Source organism: Sinohyriopsis cumingii, chromosome 11, assembly GCF_028554795.1.
Source record: "Sinohyriopsis cumingii isolate HCF-2022 chromosome 11, ASM2855479v2, whole genome shotgun sequence".
NCBI lineage: Eukaryota > Metazoa > Mollusca > Bivalvia > Unionida > Unionidae > Sinohyriopsis > Sinohyriopsis cumingii.
The window spans coordinates 69,707,986-69,729,191 of record NC_142971.1 but is presented as its reverse complement, the minus strand read 5'-3'; the positions used below and the strand labels follow the sequence as shown (position 1 = coordinate 69,729,191).

General features: G+C 37.8%; 1 protein-coding gene across 2 annotated transcripts; it reads right to left on the bottom strand.

The window, feature by feature from the left end:
- Positions 1-342: 342 nt before the first annotated feature.
- LOC149788650 (uncharacterized) lies at positions 343-20,363 on the bottom strand. Of its 2 annotated transcripts, XM_089974741.1 has the most exons (4): positions 20,190-20,363; positions 8,449-8,615; positions 5,446-5,836; positions 343-2,747 (listed from the first exon to the last, which is right to left on the bottom strand). In XM_089974741.1, exon 4 carries the CDS (start codon positions 2,684-2,686, stop codon positions 479-481), a length of 2,208 nt encoding a protein of 735 aa, XP_089830867.1. In that variant the 5' UTR covers positions 2,687-2,747; positions 5,446-5,836; positions 8,449-8,615; positions 20,190-20,363; the 3' UTR covers positions 343-478. The 2 variants fall into 2 exon arrangements, with proteins under 2 accessions (XP_089830867.1, XP_089830866.1); XM_089974740.1 differs by lacking the exon at positions 5,446-5,836.
- Between the last annotated feature and the right edge of the window lie 843 nt (positions 20,364-21,206).

Sequence of the window (21,206 nt, the reverse complement as noted above, 5' to 3'; positions counted from 1 at the left end):
GTTCGCCTCCAACAAAACTGTTTTCTAAACAGTTGATAATAACCTACTGAACTTTTTTGTCATGAAAATAAATGCATGCTTTGAATATAAATAACCTTGTTAAAATATAACTCCATACATACCTTACTCACAAAACTTAATGAAATACGTGTACATTAACTCCTTTCAAAATACCACACTAAACCGGTATAACGGTAATACCTCACAGCCATGTTAGTTTTAATGTTACAAATTACATGGCTTTTAAAGTGCTGGTATAAAGCGGGGGGTGGGGTAATAACTCCGGGTCTGCGAAAGTGTACTATCCGGCTCTCAGAGCAAATACAAACAACACAAAAATAATGCTGTGAACAGAAATTATATTAAGAAATTAGTGTTTGTGGCCCTGGAGTGGTCTTAGAAAATGTATTTGTGTGATGATTAATTGTAGCATAGACGAAACCAAAATAGGGACACTTTTAGAATGAAATATACAATATCAAGCTTGAGATAATTGTACAAGATCTGAGTGCAGTATGGGCTGCGCCCCAAATCCATGACGAATCACTGAACTTGTCAACCATTCATTTAATTTTCTCTGGAAGATATCCCTCGTATTTCTGGTAAAATCCAGTGTTACAATTCTGTCATCTTTTATCAAAGACTCTGGCACCCTGCAAGGTTCGGATACCAGTAACATCAGGTGTCCGAAAGCAATCAAACATTTGTTCAGTCTATTTAGAATTATCTGAGGAAGAAAGAACTTGTTGTACAATTTACACTTTATGAAGCTGTTGGAAACAACAACTATTATTTTTCTGCTCTTTGCAACAGCCTGCTTTAAGTTTTCTATTTTAGGGCCGCAAGGAAGGTCTTCCTCGCTAAGAAACACTGATAATTGTCTATCTACAAGAACTGGATGAAGTTCATTTATAACAAAATATCTGTCCTCATCAACATTTAAAACAAAAACATCGTGATTGTAAGTTTTGTTATCATCTCTAATCTGCAAGGCATTTGCAAGATTGCCACCGGTATCAGGAAGCTTCACTCTTAAAAGTAGGCCCAATTGTTCGAAAGCATAACCTCGAAACGTGGACACCAATTTCAACATATAAAACAAAGAAGCAATTGCGAAATTAAATAGAATACCAACTATAGCTCCAATTAGGCAAAGCTCTATATGCTTCATTACAATAAAGTCATCGTCTATATTGCTTTGGAGTAATTCAAATGCAGGTCCTTCAAAGAGGGAGAAGTTTCTGTCATTTTTACTTCTGTCGAAAAGTCTGGTTTCCCTTTCAGATAAAGAATTCCATGGCAAATTTGATGACTTGGGATATACAATGGTAATGTGAGGATGCCAAAATTCGGAAGTTATCCATATCCTTTGTTTCCAGTCATATATATCGTTATATAATTTAAATCTGTGTATACCATACAGTGCTGAGCACGTACACACCGATGCTATAACTTCTGAACGTTGTGGAAACGTATGGTATATCATATAGACTGAGGGTAAATTAAGAGATATTCGAGTCCAGATTTCTAGGAGAAAATGAACGGATGGCAAACAGCAATCGGATGATGTATTTGATATCATGCTTAACGGTATCCCGTTGACATAGTGTTCAACACGAAGATAATCGCTCTTGCTTTTGATATAGAAATGTTCAAACGAGAGCAGTGCTCCAGCTGGAACATCCACATACTCATAATGGTCCATTATACGCGAGAGGTTGAATACACACAGGTATTCATCTCTTACATCGACACTTTCGTAAATTGTTCCAGACGATATTGAAAATGGTGAACCAAAAGGTATAATACTCCTTAGACCCGCTCTGTAGATGCCAAAATCTTCTGATCTTATATCAAACAAAGTCAGCGAAAATGTATAAGATGTATCATTTTTTAATTTCTCGTCGGGAAAGTGTAGTCTCCGCCTTGGGGAATTTACTACCTCTGCGGAAGCCTGCGTAAAAAATAGTGACAATGAATACAACGTCTTTCTTGCTGTTAGTGTCACATGGAAAGAACATATAAGTTCAGCCTTCTCTCCAGGGTATGCCTCTATAAGACGGTTACTTAGTGGTATTGACTTCACATCCTTGTGAAGCACATATCGATGCGAGTATAACGACGCTTGATGCTCGTTAACAAAAAATCTCTTTTGTGAGTATGCTAGTTCACCCTCCGCAATTTCAACATTATGCTCAAATCCCTGGAATTTCCCATGGATAGCGATAAAATTGATTTCAGTATTCAATGGAAAATAATTGACCCACACCCGCACTATATCTATAGCGTAACAAGCTAAGCACATATAAAATATAATCATCGTAGCTGTTAATACATTTACCAATAGCAGTTTCATTCGGACTGATCTTTTCTCATATAAATGTTTTAACTTTCTATATATTTGTTGAACAGAACTTAAGACGAATATTTTTGATAATACAAGCAAATGGAGAATCAGTCCTGTGATTATGGCGTCAATTTCGTCTAACTGTCCCTCTCTGCTTTGGTGGAGACTCAAAATCAATCCAGAAATACCAATAAATGATATCACAACATGACTCAAATTGAAGGGTCTTGTGAATAATACAAGTATCAACCAACAGGAAAAAATATATAGCTCTTGCAAGTTTTTAAACACTATAATAACCAATACATAAAATATTGCCAACACTGCTATTGCATCCATTGTGTTAACGTTTTCTTTCCCTCACTGCCGCAAAAATGAAGATTTAGACCAAGGTATTGACCTGGAAAAGAGAAATGAATATTTTAAATGAAGGTAGAGGGTTTGGTCCCTAAATTATTCCACAAAAGTTCGGATCACTCGTAAACGACAACTATTTCGAAACTGAGCAAGAGATTCAGCAGAAATCAAAAGTAAGAATCCCATACATTGAATCAAAGATTTTATTTGATAACGTATAGGATAAAGCACTTGTTTATATAGTGTATGAAGAATAATGAATAAAATACATTAGATCACGGAACCTACAGTTTCTTGATCTTGGATTCGACGGAAACATACAAAATGCTGAATGTTAGTATTACATTTCATATGACGCGTCATCAGCAGGGTTAATTCGTACTCCTATATGTTATCCTTTAGAAACCTAATATAGTTGTATGCTTTGTTTTCAGGGAATTAGAAAATGAATTCAACGCGCAAAACATAATAAAAACATGCATCATGAAGCAACTATGAAAATTATAATCTGCAAAGACACATTTGAAAGCTGCTGACCGTGTTTATGATTGGTGTAATGAAATAAACATATTGCAGCTGTATATTATTCTGAATCTACCGGCATTTGTTTTAGAGAGAACAGCAATAGATCGTCCAACAAAAATACAACAATGTTAACTTTACAAAACATCTATTCAGTGCCCATAGAATATTATAGAATAATATAAAATACAGTTTCGTTATGAAAATTTAAGAAAAATACAAGATAAGATATTATATGACCATTTACTCTGAGCTCACAGGCCGTGCGTTGCAACAAGGCCAGTGTACATATAAGTTCAGGGTACATTCAAATTTCACATCACAGAAAGTCTGGTCAGAAAGGGTAGACTTTATTGCACAATATCTTCAGCTGTATTAATAAATGAATTGTATTTTCTGTATTACATGATATATATGCCCTCTAGGAATAGTAAAGATGACCATATGGTTAAAATGTATTTCCAGTTAATCAAACAATACATGTTAGAACAGCAAAACACAATGTAAACTCAAAACAACAATAACTATCCGAAAAATGACTCTTATCTTCCATAGTTTCAGTCAATATAATCAGACGCGATTCTGTTTCTGGGAAACTTACCCTATCTGGTACTTTCTTTACAATGGATGAATATTTTCTAGTAGTTACTTTGCTCACAGAATAGTACGCATTAGTGCATTTTTCAAGCACTGTGAATGGTCGAATTTTATTGATTAAGACAGTGTTACAGAACAATCGGGAACAACATTCCTATTTAGAGATATGAAATATATGTATGAGACTAATTGAAGTTCCACACATTGCAACACAAATTACCACGATAGATATAACAGTTGCGCATTTGCACTTTATCATATATTTATTACAAGCTACCTATTGTTAACAAATCAATAATTTCTCTTCATATATGACAATTTCGTAGGTTTATTTCAATTAAACAATACAATACATATCGGTTTCCACCTTCAAAAATTAAATAGTAAGGTAGAGATTAAAGTGTTGCATGTACTGATGCAGGCTTATTATTTAACGAATTCCAACAGGTACTATTATAGTTCAAACTTACTCCTCATCGATGAACTGTGCAGCGCACTATGTAAAGATGGAATCCCTACAGTGGTATTCAAGACTCTTAACATAGAGGCATTTGCGGGGCCCTGGGTGGCCGAGAAAAGAGCTTTCCGTTATGGATCACTGCCATCCCACCTATGTCTGCGTGGGTTCGAGTCTTGGATTCAGCCAATGTGGGTATATGAGAAAGCTTGCCAGTAGCTTCTCGTGGTCGGTGGTTCTTTCTGGTGTTTTCCAGGGTTCTTCCTCCACCATTAATACTGGCCGCCATGTATAGCCTATCGTGTGCTGAAAAATGGCGTTAAACCCTACAACAACAACAGAGGCATTTGCAGCTTTCTATGGCATCACCACCATGAGGAGATGCATGTAGATCTGCAAGATGCCACAATCAACTAAATGTTCAAGTGTAATAGCTATTTACGAATTATTCTGCTGATCAATGCATGAACGATTCGTGCCCGCACCATATTAACAGGTGTGTGGCAACCATCTCGGAGGACATTCTATCTAATTCAAAGCGTGGATTCCGTCCAGGCCGCAGTACAGTCGACGACATTTTCACTGTGGAGTAAATACAAGAGAAATGCACTGAACAACACGTGAATCTCTTTAAAATGTTCATCGACCACAACTAGGTTTTGGACTCTGTAAATAGAGAAGCCCTTTGGTTCTACCTTAACAAATGTGGCTGACTCTGAACGTTCACCACATATATCCAGATTTGCCATGACTAAATGAAAGGAGACGTCTTGGCCTATGGGGATTACTTTAGTCTCAAGACCGGCGTAAAACAGATGTGTGCTCGCACTTGCTCTGTTCAATCTGTTCTTGATCCAAGTCATCCGCCATGCAATGGTGGACATAGACATCGGAGTATACATCACGTATCATAGGCTCTTTGCAAGAACAAAGACTTTTGGCAGACAATTGCTGGAAGCTCAGTTTGATGATGACTGTGCACTTATGGCACGCAAGGAAGACCACCTATTTACCATTTTGAATAAGATCTATGAGGTATCGGTACTGGTGTCTCTGTCAATACACCTGAATAAAAGAGAGGTACTCAGCTGCTTACCCAAACCCACCACAACCTACCATCAAGATCGACAGGAGACAGTTGAAGAACTTGACAAGCTTTACATACCTTGGAAGTACAGTGTCTTCAGATGGGCAGCTTAAAAATATAATTACAGCAGCGGTCTGCAAAGAAAGCCATGCACTGTGAAGACCGCATGTCAGAATCCTGCAGACAATTCGGATGTACAAGGTTTATAAGGCTGTAGTCGTCATCTCCCTGCCCTGTGGCTGTTAAACCTGGGCTGTATCTTGCAGGAATGTGATGCAGCTCGAGCAATTCCTTGAGCCCACTAAGGTCCATCATGCACATGCGATGGCTTGACGGGGTGTACAACTTAGATGTCCTCAACAGGTGTTCCTAGACTGAGGCACTGCTTTTGAAAGCCCTGTTCAGAATGTATGCCCACGTAAATCGGATGGAGCAGACCAGAATACCGAGAGGTCTCTTCTATGGTGAGCTGAAACATGGAATGTGGAAACGAAGGTGCCAAAAGAAAAAGTACAGCAACAACCTCAAATCTCACCTAAATATGGCGGAATCTAACACAGCGAGCTAGAAGCTTCTGCCAATGACCGGTCATCAGGGCGCGGTCATAACAAAGGCTGGTGAACTAGGGTAGGATGAGCAACGCCAACATTTCACAGTCACGAGAGGAAAACCGCAAAACCGGACATCAGAGCCTTCCGGACCATCAGGTCTGCACAGTTCCCATGCTGAACTATGTACATCATAAGTGCATTCAGCTTTGGACTGAGCAAGATACGTAGTCACCGTGGGCAGCACAACGAGATTTAGTATTGGACAGGATGGACAACCGAAGAATATATATATATATATATATATATATATATATATATATATATATATATATATATATATATATATATATATATATATATATATATATATATATATATATACATATATATATATATATATATATATATATATATATATATATATATATATATATATATATATTAAGGTCGTAGTCTTCTCCACTTTTTTCACAATTATGGTTTGCAAGATCGGCTGCGGGCATTCTGTTTGATAGCTGTTGGAACAACTTACCAATTTTTTTTATTTCAATGGAAATAGTTCAATATTTGATTTTAGTTGTATTTAATCTCGCACCGATCTAGCAGCATTAACTATTTATTAAAGTACTAAGTACAATTATTATTATATATTTTAAGTGCATTTTACATACTTACTGCATAAGTGGTTAACATGGGACATTAATTATATTTCCTACATTTGTTTCGTTCGTGATTTGTTTGAAACCACAAACATATTTTGCCTTGCATGGGTCTCCACTCCACATACACGCACGTGAATAGTCACGCACCCCGACATAATCACATATGGATGTGTTGCAAGTAATAAACGTGACGTCCTGTGGCATATATCTGAAATCTTATTTTTCTATTTTCAAGTTCACGCATTACCATAACTCTATGTTCCAATTGTAAAGACATTTTAGCACCCGGACAAAAGGGCTTCTCTCAATATCTTCAGAGATGAATATATTTATAATCATTATTTTTCGGGAAAAAGAGTGACCATTTGGAATTAATACAGATATTTGCATATACGTGTCCGTTCGTTAAAATAAATATGCATACGTATTTAGATGGTGATTATAACAGCAATTCTGGTTTGCTTCCTTGTTTTTTTACACAATCACTTTAAAGGAAATCACATATATTTCATCACAAAACTGAAAGTCAACAAATAAATACAACAAATAAATATTAGCATGTAAACCAAATAATCCCCGCCGCACAGATTAACCAATCAGATTATAATAAATTAAAATGACACCTGGTCATTTATTTATGCATACTGTTACAAGTCTAAGGTCTCATAATAAGTTACAAGCTGAAAGTGCTAATGGTTCAATATTCTTGCTGTATCACAATGATATAATCAAGAATGTCTTAAAATGAATTTACAATAATCCCATAATAGTGTTTTAGTCAAAAATTGCAATGAGCACTTTATAATTCCAATGAATAATTTAATTAAGTTATTCATATATAGTTATAACAGAGCAAAAAACATTCAGTCCAAAAAGATTATTGGAATGAATAATTTGTTGATCTCCGCTTTTTATGTAAACACAATAGGATGACCAGTATGTTGGTCATATATTGCTTCTATAACTTTCTAAGGCCAAATGTGTACAGTTATTACCTTAAGCATTATCTATGATCAGAGTTAGCAATGTAATATATTGTTTTACAAATGATCCTTACAATTTTAAGAACATGGACAAATGCTAAACACACAATGTATATATACAAAACAATATAACCATGCTTTTATCTCCGTCTACTTCAAGTATATTTGCCAATAATTCGATAAATATGAAAGTTTGTAGAACAAATACAGTTGTAGTGTTCGGAAAATCTAATGATGTCAGTTGGGTTTGAGGTGAGAGAGGAATATCGCGATTATCTATGCCTTAAATAGACTTTGTTCAATTAATCCACGTATTATGTCAATCTAAGTCTGCGAAATGTATCTTATAATCAACAATTACTTACTCATGCAATGTAGTTTTTAACCTTCAGTTACAATGGACAAATTACATTAAAGCTCAAGAGATACTGACACTTAGCTGTTAGTCCTTAGTCCATCGAATAAAGCACATAATAACAAAATTCCATTTTTTTTCTCTCAAGGAAATGTTGGAGTAACAAGATTATCAAAACTAGCGATTATTATTTTTAAAAATAACTATTCTTAAAATATGTTTCCAACATCAATAATGAGAAAAGGTTCTATCCTCTCTAAACTCAACCAAAATGCTTAACATTCTTTACTAAAACAGAAAATATACCTAATATTTTGTCTATTTAATCTGAATATTGTGATACACTGTTGTATGTGACGGTATAGATATATGTGACTAATTTTGCCGTTGTCTTGTAAGTAAGTTATAAATTCTTTGTTTTCTTCGGTTTGAATTTAAGATCCAGCCCTGACTATAACCTTAGAAGATTCTACAAACAAATTTATTTAATTCTGGGAGAACCAGGTAGCCAAATTTCCAAAAGCACTAACCGTTACAGATTCATGTCATATCACATTTCCCTGCTTGCGTCTTTGGATCGGCCTATGATGGAATGTGATAAAGCTAGCCAGTAGCATCCCGTGGTGGTTCTTACTGCGGTTTTCCGCGATTCTTCGTCCACAAATTATACTGGTCACCAAGTATAGCCTATCGAGTCCTGAAAAATAGCGTTAATCCGTTATAACAATATAACATCAATTAAAATATGTGCTAATGTTCCAGACTGCTTTTGGTAAAAGGCTTTTACGACATGATATCAATCGGGAAAATTGTCTGAGTTCATCATTAATTATAACCTATATATCAGTATTTATGCTGTGTTCTTTGAGAGGAATCGTTTCTTTAAATTATTTATTGAAATTACAAAGTGCTCATTGACTAAACATTTATGTAGAGATTATTGTGAATTAATCCAAATTCATTCGGCATTAATACCATCATGATACACCAAACATGTTAGAATATGGGCATGTTCAAGGCTATTGTTCGCCAACACAGTCCAGACCTGTATTTTACTCGAAACACAATAGTTTGTGGACTTGGAACACAACTTTCAGGATTATTTGGGATTTGATCCTCGAGTCACAAAGTTCCGTTTAAAAATGATGATCTTTTCTGTCACTTAATGTAAGACCATTAAGGCGTAACAGAAAATTGGTGGCTTGGACAGAAAATTGGTGGCTAGGATTCTAATTCTTTCAAAATAGCTCTTAGTAATTAAAATTGCTTCTGAAATTTCAATTGTTTTGTTTTGATGTTTCCATGGTCCTTGTCAAAGATTGTAATTTCACATAATTGAGATTTTTTTTGTTAAAACAAAAGCACACAATATCAAGGTACGGCAGAGACAGGTATAGACTGAGAATAAATGACTGTAAAATGCAAATGCTGAGCAAAGTAAGGGAAACGCAACTAATATTGAAACATGTTATAACTGGCATGCGAAGCACACACACACTCTCTCTCTGTCTCTCTCTCTCTTTACATACTACTCAGGTTTTCATGTGATCAAAACTATTACAGATTAATTCATTGCTTATTTTGAGAATATTGCTGGAAATCATATGAAAATGCTGAGAGTTTTAAACTTGATTATTACAACGTGTACTTTTGATTATGAAGTCGAGACTTCAATGTCGATAAAACAAAGTGTTAATGATTATGGTATTGTTAAAGGATGAATCATCAAGAGTTATAAGTTTATACCTGAGGCATATCGACAAATGTTTTAAAAATTGTAGAAAAAATATGGACAAATTCATGTCGAATTTGCAAAGTGTATTAAGCCAAGAACGTTATACAAGATCATGATGCCCTCAGAACACTCAGATTAGTTTAAAAGTTCAAGAATTGCATGACAGGGTTATGTCAAGACCTAATTTATTCAGCGATGGTCACTACGTTAAAAATGTTGCGCGTACATCTGATGGCTCTTCCTTAATTAACAAAGTTAGTCGTCCTCTCAGCAGTTTTTAAAAAAATACAAATCGATCTTAGTCTCATACAAGTACATCCTAATCTGTAACATTTTATAATCAAGCGTCTGATAAAAACTCCTAATACGTTAATTTGTTTACTTATTGTACGAAGAAACGGCTTATTATCTATGATTGCTTCAGATTGAAAAATAAGCAGCGGAAAAAAGATAAGACTTTAACAAATGATCTTCTTTCTATGAGATCGCGGTCGCGGTCTTGTGTTTAAAGAAATACATTAGTTTGGTCAAACAAACACAAGTCTGGGTGTAATATGGAGAATTATCCACCATTTGTGTCGAAATATTATATATCACGTATTGGTGGTTGTGTCTATCATATCCCTATTAAAATATTAAGGGACACAAAAGTTTGTAAGCGTCCTTGTTATCAGGTAATTTGCCTCTATCTGAGAAGTGTTTATCTAATAAAAGTGCTTTCATTCAGATATTAGAGTGGTGCTTTGCTAATGTTCCTCTTTATTGACAACAGTGTTTGCCACAATACACGTGACCTCTGGAGGAATGACATGGGTATGACATCTGTACCTATTTATGATATTCATGCATTGCTTGGTAATGCCTCAGCTGCAGATATGATTGTAGTTAATCCAGGTGTAACTGACAAGCTTCGTTTGGATCTGAAAGCTGATTTATAGCCTACTTCAGTTAATAGATATATGGCAAAGGGAGGTATTGTCAATAATCACGATTAGGAAATTATTTCCTTAACTGATACTTTTATTGGCCATGCAATTGATTTGAATAATTTCGCATCTCTTATTCATTAATTAAGACATATTGATCAGAGAAATCCTCTTTTATAACTCATTATCTTTATTCTAATAAGGGTAAGAAACGACAATCGCTTTCTGTCAAATCAAACATAATCGCATTTGTTTCTTACCGCTGTTATCGAAGCTGAAGCCACACAAGTTCCAGATTTTTATTTCGTAAACAAACTGGATCCTTATTAGGAGTCCACCTGAGGTACTCGCTGGTGATGAACGGTAAAAGAAACACCAAAATGGTTATTACAAAGTCAACCAAATTGAAATCCGTTGGCCAGACTTGTAGGAGTCAATATTAATTGTTCCAAGATCTAGAACCATTTATAAACAGAAAATCAAATGTAGTCTGTTTAAAAACTGTATATCTTGAACACACCTGTCAAATGTTAAAAATCCAATCAGAAAATAGCTAAGGATCATTAACTATCGGTTTGATTTGGTCATCCTGCAAAACAGAAAACGAGTTGACGATCCATATAACATAATAATGGTTAACATTGTTAGTAACTTATCAAAGGTCAGTTCCTTTGAGGAATATTAAAACGGAATGGAAAAAGGAAATTTCGGCATGGTCAAGTCCAGAGGACTTTATCAATATATAATAATGTTGTCTGGCATGAACATTTATCACCAAACATACCAGCGTTTAATGAACACGATAACGTTTGGTCCAGACAAGTATGCTGCGTGGTTGAGGACGTCATCATTTAAGATTATAACTGAACAGATCACCTGATAACAATTCGGAAAGTATGTGACCGACTCAGTGATGAAAAATGTTCGACAGCTAATTTAGTTAAAAGTAAGTTTTGCCTGCTTATGTTACATTTTAACAAGTATTGTGAGACAATGTTACCATAAACCTAAAAGCGGCAGGGTCAAGGTTATCTCTGATTTCCCAGCGCCTATCGGTAAAAAGCAAATGTCGCGATACTGGGGTATGGCTCTATATTATCGTAAATATTTGTCCAATGTGTGATGATTGTTGAACGCCTGAGACATTTGCTGAGCAAGAAAATCAATTTTTGGGGGCCTGACAAATGGCATGGGGATTTCGATAAATTAGGGACCACACAAAAAGTGTACCAGTTCTTTCAGCTACATAGTCAATTATTTAAAAAATATGTTGATGCAAGTGATGTAACGGATGGTATAGTACTAATTGAAGAAGGCAAAAATGATGTCTATAATTCAGGTTGTTATGTTTCAAACAAGATACGACAAGATCAGATACATTATTCCAGTATCGAGAAGGAATGTTTGACTTTGACGAACTTTGAAGGGCATATTAGTTCAGTTCCTTCTCCGTTTTTTGTATTTAATTATCACTGCCACTTTACTTAAACTATCAACACGAAAAATACCAATCAGAGATTTCTGAGGTATAGTGTATTGTTACAGCATGAAAATTAGGCACATTCAGGCAAAATATGCTGTGATTGCAGATGCACATTGACGTGTACAAGAGCTTTTATTATTTTGTATCATTCATAACACTATCCCCATCGCAAAATAATTATTACAATGCAACATGAGTGTCTTACTAAAAGGTAAAGAAATGCTTGAATGAGAGTGCATTTTTGATTAATGTGAAAAAGGAATGTTTGAATGTAGATTTAATTGGTATTGTTTGCTTTACTTTTGCCTGTAATTCAGGTGATATGTCCACCTGACTGCTATCATCTTTGTCTTGTTAGTGAGCTATAAACAGTTTGCTTACGTGGGTATCAGTTCAAGCCCCAGCTTAGATGATAACCTTATGAGATTCTAGAAACAAATATGTTTACAGTTTGGGCTCATTTTCCCTTATGATTATGGAGGTTATATTTCCGAAATATTCTGCTTTCTATCATTGTGATACATGACCACTCTGGGCACAACTCACATTTATTGTTATTGGAACCGTAGTGAATTCAACATGTGAAATTCACTCAGAGCATCCTAAACTTTTGAACGTACGAGAGAATGTTTAGCATGATTAATTCACAATACTGTTATGTTCTTTTTTGATTCCTTTTGTTGAAAAATAAATTGTGTTAAATTTCATTAAACTCGTTGGATTTGCTTTTTTTTAAACTTAAGACCATATAATTGTAACATTAAGAATAACCCTCTTTGGCTGTCAGGGTATAAAACTAACACAACTGCATCCTATTATCTGATTCCATATTTTGAATATAACGATTACGGATAAAAGTACTCTGAGATTTGAAAACTCTGCAACATTACTAAATCAAGAAATATAGACCACATCGATCTGTTTATCGGCGATCATGGAGTACCGAACATACCGTCTTTTAAGTATACGGTTTTTATTAAACAATTCATTAATATAAAATAAGGGTTGTCATAATAAGCAAGACATACATTTATTTTAAATACTCTGACATTACTCTCTTACCTGGTAATGGCGAACTTTCGTTGTTGTCTAATTTACAATGTTTAGATTGAGCTTCTAAGTACATAAGTACGACCCTAATCCTTTGAAAGCAAAGCTTATTTGTTTGTTTTCTCCCTTGGACAATCACTTGATTGTTCCGTGATTGTAATGCTTGTTCAATGCCATATTTATTACCTTGGATTGTACGACGCAACTGATGCCGGTTTACGTGCAGATATCTTTCTATGAGATTTCAAAGACAGTACGAACCAACAAGCGTCTTTTATGGGGCCTAAGCTCAAACTCTGCCAAAGTCAAACTATACATATCTAATGGTCCATGTTTATGAATTTCCAGTGTTCTGTTAATTACTGTGTACTTTGTCACTTAGATATCATACATCGTAAATTGATACAATTGGGTAATTTCACCAATGGAGTGATGGCATCCGTTAGTCTCGAGAGACGATGCAACTGCGCCCATGAGAGATGTTCCAGTTGGTGGTTGTGCAGCGTTTGCTGTGGCTAAGTAGTCCAATGCGGGAGTGGCAGTCCCTGCTGCACTTGCTGCACTTGAAAATTGCCTTAGGTGTTGGTTGGAGCTGCTTCTTCTTCCTCTGTGATCGTCTTTCATCAGCTAGCAAGCGTTGCTTGTCCTCTCCGGCTTTGAGACCAGTGATCAGTGCATGTCGCCAGCTTGATCTGTCTAGAGCGAGCTCTTCCCAGGTGTTGACATCGATATCAAGGGCTTTCATGTCGTGCTTACAGACATCCTTGAAGCGGAAATGTGGCCGTCCGATCGATATTTTGCCAGAGGCGAGTTTCGAATACAGAATGTTTTTGGGGATCTGTCCGTCATCCATCAGACGTACATGGCCCAGCCATCTAGTGCGGCGTTGGCGGAGGAGTGTGTCATGCTGGGAATCTTGTTTGTTGCTCGATAGCTCCAGGTGATCCCGAGTATGCGTCGGAGCCATCGCGTGTGAAAGGCGCCTAGCTTTTTCTCTTGTGAGGCGTACAGAGTCCAGATTTCACTGGCGTACATGAGAGTGCTTAGCATGCATGCACGGTACACGGTGATCTTAGTGTTCATGGTCAGCATGCTGTTGTTCCACAATCTCTGCGATAACCTGGAGAGAGTTGCTGATGACTTTCCGACACTCTTGTTGAGCTCAGCATCGATCGAGAGGTTGTTGGTGATGTTAGAGCCGAAGTACATGAACTGACTCACCACCTCATGTTCGTAGTTGTTGATGATGATGATTGATGGGTCCGCATCCTGAACCATCACGTTTGGTTTCTTTAGCCGTATGGTTAACCCAAACTCATCGCATGCTTTAGCAAAGCGGGCCATCAGGCACTGAAGCTCAGCTCCTGTGTGGGTGGCTAAAGCAGCATCGTCTGCGAAGAGCATGTCCCTGATGGTTACTTCACGCACTTTGCTCTTTGTCTTAAGTCTTGCAAGGTTGAACAGTATGTCGTCTGATAGTGTGTGTAGGTAAATCCCTTATGTGGACGTCCCAAAGGCGTGCTTTAGCAGGACTGTGAAGAAGTTGCCAAAGAGCGTGGGGGCATGGACACAGCCCTGTTTAACTCCACTGTGGATATTAAAGGGGTTGGATGTTGAGCCATCGTACTGCACTGTGCCTTTCATGTCATCGTGGAAGGACTGGATCATGCTTAGCAGCATTGGAAGGCAACCAATATTCGCCAGGATTGTGATGAGTCCGTCTCTGCTGACCAGATCGAATGCCTTGGTTAGGTCAATAAAGGCCATGAAGGGGTTTCGTGTTGTTCTCTGCATTTTTCCTGCAGTTGCCTGACAGAGAAGATCACGTCGATTGTGTACCTCTCTGCGCGGAACCCGCACTGCAACTCTGAGTAAACTCTGTCAGCAACTGTCAGCAGTCTGTTCAGGATGACGCGTGCGAAAACTTTATCCACGAGGCTGAGAAGTGATATGCCCCTGTAGTTGTTACAGTCACTTCTGTCACCCTTGTCTTGTACAGGGTTATGATGTTAGCGTCTATCATGTCCTGAGGCACTGTAGCCTCGTCTCAGCACTGGCAGAGAAGGTCGTGCATGTGTGATCAGCACGCTACATCCACACTTGATGAGTTCTGCTGTGATGCCATTCTTCCCTGGGGCTTTCCCTAGGGACAGTTTCTCTAAGGCCTTCTTTAGTTCGTCTACAGTAGGTTTCTCGTCCAGTTCTGCCATGAGAGTGAGGTTTTCAATGGCATCGAGGGCATCATTGGTCACGTGGTTCTCTTCGGAGTACAGTTTGGAGTAGTATTCCACCCAATGCCCCCATCTGCTTGCCCTTGTTGTGGATGGTATCGCATGTGGCTGACTTCAGTGGTGCTGTCAGTTTCTTCGTGGGACCCATTGCTTTCTTTATGCCATCGTACATGCCTCTGATGTTTCCAATATCTCCTGATGACTGGATACTCTGACAGAGCTGAAGCCAGTATTCATTGGCATACTGTCGTGCTAATCTCTGCACTTTGCTTCTGGTAGACCTGTATGCCTGTAGTGTCTTCTGGCAGGGGGTCGTTGTATTGCAGGTGAGCACTGCGACGCTCTTCTATGGTTGGCATGAGTGTGGCAGAGTTAGCCTCAAACCAGTCATTGTTCTTTGATTGCTTCTTACAAAAGATCCGTATAGCTTTGCTGTATACAGTCACTCTGATGTGTACCAATCTTTCTTTGGCACTATCGTTGGTGGTTTCTGAGTCAAACGTCTTGGAAAGAGCATAGCTGAATTCCTCAGCCTTGTCTGGATATGATGTCCTGCTCACATCAATGCGAGGTTGACCCTCTTGCCTAGAGCGGTGGATCTTCTTTGGCTGAAGCTTCATTTTGCAGCACATCAGCGAGTGGTTGGTGTCGCAGTCAGCACTGTGAAGGTACGGGTAAGAAGCACACCCTTCATGGCTGATCGTCTTGTAATGATCAAGTCCAGCTGGTGCCAGTGTTTAGACCGGGGATGCCTCCAAGATATTTTGTGCTGTGGCTTTGTCTGAAAGAATGAATTGGTGATGCTGAGTTCGTAGTACAAGCATATCTCTAGAAGGCGCTCCCCATTCTCATTAATCTTCCCAACGCCAAACTTGCCAGGGCAGGTGGGCCAAGAGTCATGATCGGCACCCACCCTATCATTGAAGACGCCCAGCAAGATCAATTTCTCGTCCTTGGTAATTTTGTTGATGAGCGAGTTTAACTCATCATAAAACTCATCCTTGGTATCTGTGGAGGATCTTAGTGTGGGAGTGTAAACGCTGATCAGTTTGACAGGCCCCTTTGTGGTGTGGAGGCGGAGAGATAGCAGTCTTCCATTTCCTTGTTGGCAGGGTTATGTCGTCCCCAGCAGAGTGTTCCTGACAGCAAATCCAACACCAAACTCTCTGGCTTCATCGGCGCTCTTTCCTTGCCAGAAGAATGTGTAGTTCATTTTTCTGAAGGACCCATAATCTGGTAGTCGTGTCTCCTGTAGTGAGGCGATGTCAACCTGGAGCCTTGCAAGTTCGTCGTTGATGAGTGAAGTCTTACGCAGATCACTGATTGTCTGGAGAACATCTGAAAGCCCAGTCAGCATGGTCCGGTCATTCCAGGTACCTAGCTTAAGGGTTGAAATTTTCTTTTTTTATTTCTTTTTTATTTTGTTATTTCTTGGTACAGTAGTTGCCGTCCGCTTATCAGGTACTCGAGTACCGTAAGCCTTACGCACCCAGCAAGGCAGGCGAACTGTGGCGGGACGGCACATTATTGGCTGAGGGCTGCCCAGTTTGAGGTGGCCGGTAGCTGTCCAGTGAAACATTTTGGTATATCCCACCGTCAGAAGCAACCCCATGCGTCTGGCTCTACGTCAATCGAGCGGTGACTTATAACCAGTAAACTGCTGATTCCCGTGTTGTATCGACGCTGTGGAGCGAACCTGGAGTGTCCTCTCCAGGGCGCAAGCCTGGGCAGGGTGATATGGAGAATCAACTGTTGCCCATGCAGCTGATCCCCCCTCTCCACGCAGCTGATGGATCCAAGGGAAAGGATAAACCGATACGTCATGGCACTAGCTGCGTCGCAGGATTTGCCGAGATGACATTGAAATCATTGCCAAGTCGCCTTAGGGACTCTGTCTCCGGATTTTCGGTTGGGGTTTACTCCCTTAGCCTTCCCCATGAGAGGGTATAATCGCAAGACAGCGAAGGTTTGAAATCGGAGTTTACCTTCTCCTAGATGACCGACCACCCACGATTAACGAGCCCTATCTGCCCGAAACATCTGGTTTTTAGGTGCCAGAAGCTCGCCTGTCATCCCTTCTCCAGTCAGTTTAAACAGGTTCTGCCACTCGTGAAGGCATGGAGCTGGATTTTGTTGTCAGAGGCTCTATCAGACGCAAGCCATTGGGAGATTTTCAAGGGAAGTGGGTGCTTATCTCCCACATCCGCCCCCGGCAATGACAACCCTTGAACCCAATTTCACCAATATGGAAAAAATTAAACATAATGTGTACGAGCAAGTGTTTTTCAGTTAAAAAAAAATTTGCAAAGAATCCTAAATAATAGTACTGCAAACGTGCATTATGTGAGTCGGAAAAAGATGTGCATGACTGTGGCTAAGAAAAGTAATTTCTAGGTGAAAGTGCAAGACTGCTAAAGAAAATTCGAGCAGTGGAAGCCCCATTTGCAACTTTTTCTTTTTGAATGAGTGGATACTAAAGCAGCGTCAAAGTGAACATGCAGTCATCAAACACGCCGTTGGATCGAATGCCCTTTTCATAATCAATGTTACTTGTGAGGAAGGTGTTAAAAGTTTCAGCAGGATCGTGTTCATCATTTATACAACGTCACATAAATGAACTCAGTCAATGATTCACACAGCCCAGATATAACCGGTCGATGTTAAGGAGAAAGTGGATAGGTTTGTTTGGGGTGGGTTTTTATCTTCTTCAAAATATTTAATCAACGAGTGGAAACAATTATTTTAATATGGCACAATTATGAAACATTGACGAAACTCCCATATTCGGAATGGGTTGAAAAAAATATATAATAATGTTTTGGGCGCATTTGAAAAACGATTTGAGGCGCAATGGAATATACCAAACTGTAATTACTGTCCGCAACACGTTGGTACTGCAATCATTACGTGCTTGCTTAAGCAAGCCGTGCAATCAGACGTGGAAACAGAATCGGACGATGTTTACATCAACCCGATATTAACGGAGGAATTCATAACTTGATGGTAACTATAACGATAAAGATGAATGTTTGGGCTTTGAACCAGGTGAAATTAGACAGTTACATTTTCAGAATAATGTGAACCACACTAGTGTGTCATTTACAGTAATTGTTTATATTAATACATTCGGAATTAATATATTATGATAAATTGTGAATCACGTAAGACTGTATTACTATTTGTTATACCCGTGTATGACATATCATTCAAAGCATGGATTTATGATATAATTGGATTGAAAAGTGTCAGTCATTATGGGTTTCATTACATAAACATAGACAAAATGCAAGTTGTTAGCTTATTTGTACTTAGTTAACTCAGTAATACCAATATAGTTATTCGACACTGGTGTTGTCTTTACCGTTTGACTAATCTACATATAGGATGGTCAAAGAAGAAGTCGCTCTCTGCAGCACTAACAATGGGAGATTATAAATTGAATCGATTTATAAATCGAATCGATTTATAAATCGAATCGATTTATAACCGAATATATACGGTACTACTTATTAAAAAAGTGTCCACTCGAGTTGCATAACTCGAATTAGGACAATGGGCATCTCTTATCATACAGTGTTTTCTGATCGTGAGCTATACATTAAAACGTAACATATGTCAGCTAAGTTCGAAATGTAAAACACCGAACATTTGTTTTATTTGATTCTATATATAACAGTATGTAAAAAAGGCGCCGAGAACCTGAGTTAACGGAATACACAAAAACGAATTGTGTGCAATAAATAAACATGTATGTTCAAATTCAGCAACATTGGCAATGAAGTTGTACATGCGTATATGCTTTACCTGTGTATCTGCCGACCTCCGTGTAGTACAAAATTACTCCTATACATTGATCAGTTGAGCACGAAAGCTAGAAAACAACATCCTTATGCCGTTAAAATTAGTTGATGTATAAATCAGTTATGTATAAATTAGCTATTTTTTAATAGAAATAAACTAAATAAATGACATCGATTCATCTAAATTGTTTTAGTTATTATTGTTTCTTGAGTTATACCTCTAGATAATGTTCCCTCATCTTTCATTTCCCTTACATTAGTGTTTTCATATTAAATGTACGTGATGTAATTGCATTTTTATCTTGAACTATGTTTTTGTGTCATCAGGTGATGGAATGTTGTCATTATTGATGGATCTGTGAATACAAATACTATCAATGAAAGGAGATTTTCCCTGTAATTAAGTCCTGAAGATTGACAGTTACGTCCTTCGTTAGCGTCCCGTATCTTATTTCCCTAAGTGTGTGTGTGAGTGTGTGTGTGTGAGTGTGTGTGTGCATGTGTGTGTGTGTGTGTGTGTGTGTGTGTGCGTGTGTGTGTGTGACGGGTAGTGTGTGAAGAAAAAACAGGTACAGGGTCAAAATATGGACTGTAGCACATCATTCACCAATTGGAAAGCAGTGCAGGGCTGTCCTTGTACTAAATAACTTTGAAATCTATTAAATTCCTCAAACTCACCTATACAAATTTAACACATACTGTCTGAGTTGAACAGAATTACGTTACATGCATACATACTACTTGTTAATCTAGCTGCATTTCAATTATTTCTGCCTTCTTTTCCATCTTTCATCAATTTTTCCTTTCTTTGGCAGACACACACAGTCAAATCTATATAATACACGGCCGAGAGTGTACAATATTTACTATCGCTCTGAGGTGAGTCACCTGTATGCCATATATAGATATACAACAGCGTATCGTACTGAATGGGTGTATGGTGGATTAGATGGTCCAGACATATAAACTATACTCCCCAAAACAAATTTAACAATGATACAGGTAAGTATTTGCAAAAGGATAACAAAGTTAGTTAAGCCACTTACCTCTATTTGTTTGACATGTATACAAGGGCACAAATTCATGGGCTATTTCAGACGAATATTCTCACAGCATTTACATCTGGAGTGCGCATACATCGTATGATGTAATAATGCATTGGAAAAACCAGGTCATCGTCAGTGAAGTGGAGCTATCAGTAAAGTATCTGGTGTCAAGCAATCTCCATTTTGTATTCGCCAGGATTATCTACCCTGATTTAAGAAAAAACACCTAAAAATATGACAGTGTACAGCTTTTTGTCTACAGTATCCCGATTCTTGTAAGGTAATTTTTAATATGGCTAAAAGGGGTTATATAACATAATCATTGTATATTTTTGTTTTTACCTGAAAACGTATGTTCCAAATCAAATTATTTTAGAGCAATTGGTACATAAATTGTAATTATATTTTACAAATTTAATCTTGTATTAGTAAACTCGAATCTCCTAATACACTCTTTAGACAAGCAAAATGTTCATTTACTTTGAACGTTTAATTCGTTGGCTAGTAACGTGGATGGATATATGGCTCTACCGTTGCTATGCGACAGCCTGTTCTGATCATGCTTCCATGTACAAACTATTATAGTTCAAGATGTCGAAATATCCCATATCCTCTATGCGTCGTCCCCCTGCGTGTGAAATCGATGTGATTGTTGTGTTTACTGTGCTTAATAGAGAAATACAGTCATTTATCTACGGCGTCTGCTTTATATATGCCCGTTAAAGTATGCATGCCCGTTGTTGATTTGGGATAATGCTAGCTTATGATATATATGAGTGTCAGTAACTGATTGTTACTTAATGCAACTCCCTGACTGTCAAACACTGTCGGTAATTAGTACCAAATGCACGATGTACATAAATATTATTATGTAATTTTAAATATTAGTTGAATGGTCGGTCTATAATTATCAGCCTGTAATGCATGATATACTGTAACATCTCATTAAGTAGAGTGTATCGCAGTGTTGGTTTATGACGGATGAGGTCTCGAAATATTACTGTTAAATGCAGAATC

Bases quoted from the DNA above. Each gene is read 5' to 3' on its own strand.
- LOC149788650 (XM_089974741.1), bottom strand. From the start codon at position 2,686: ATGGATGCAATAGCAGTGTTGGCAATATTTTATGTATTGGTTATTATA.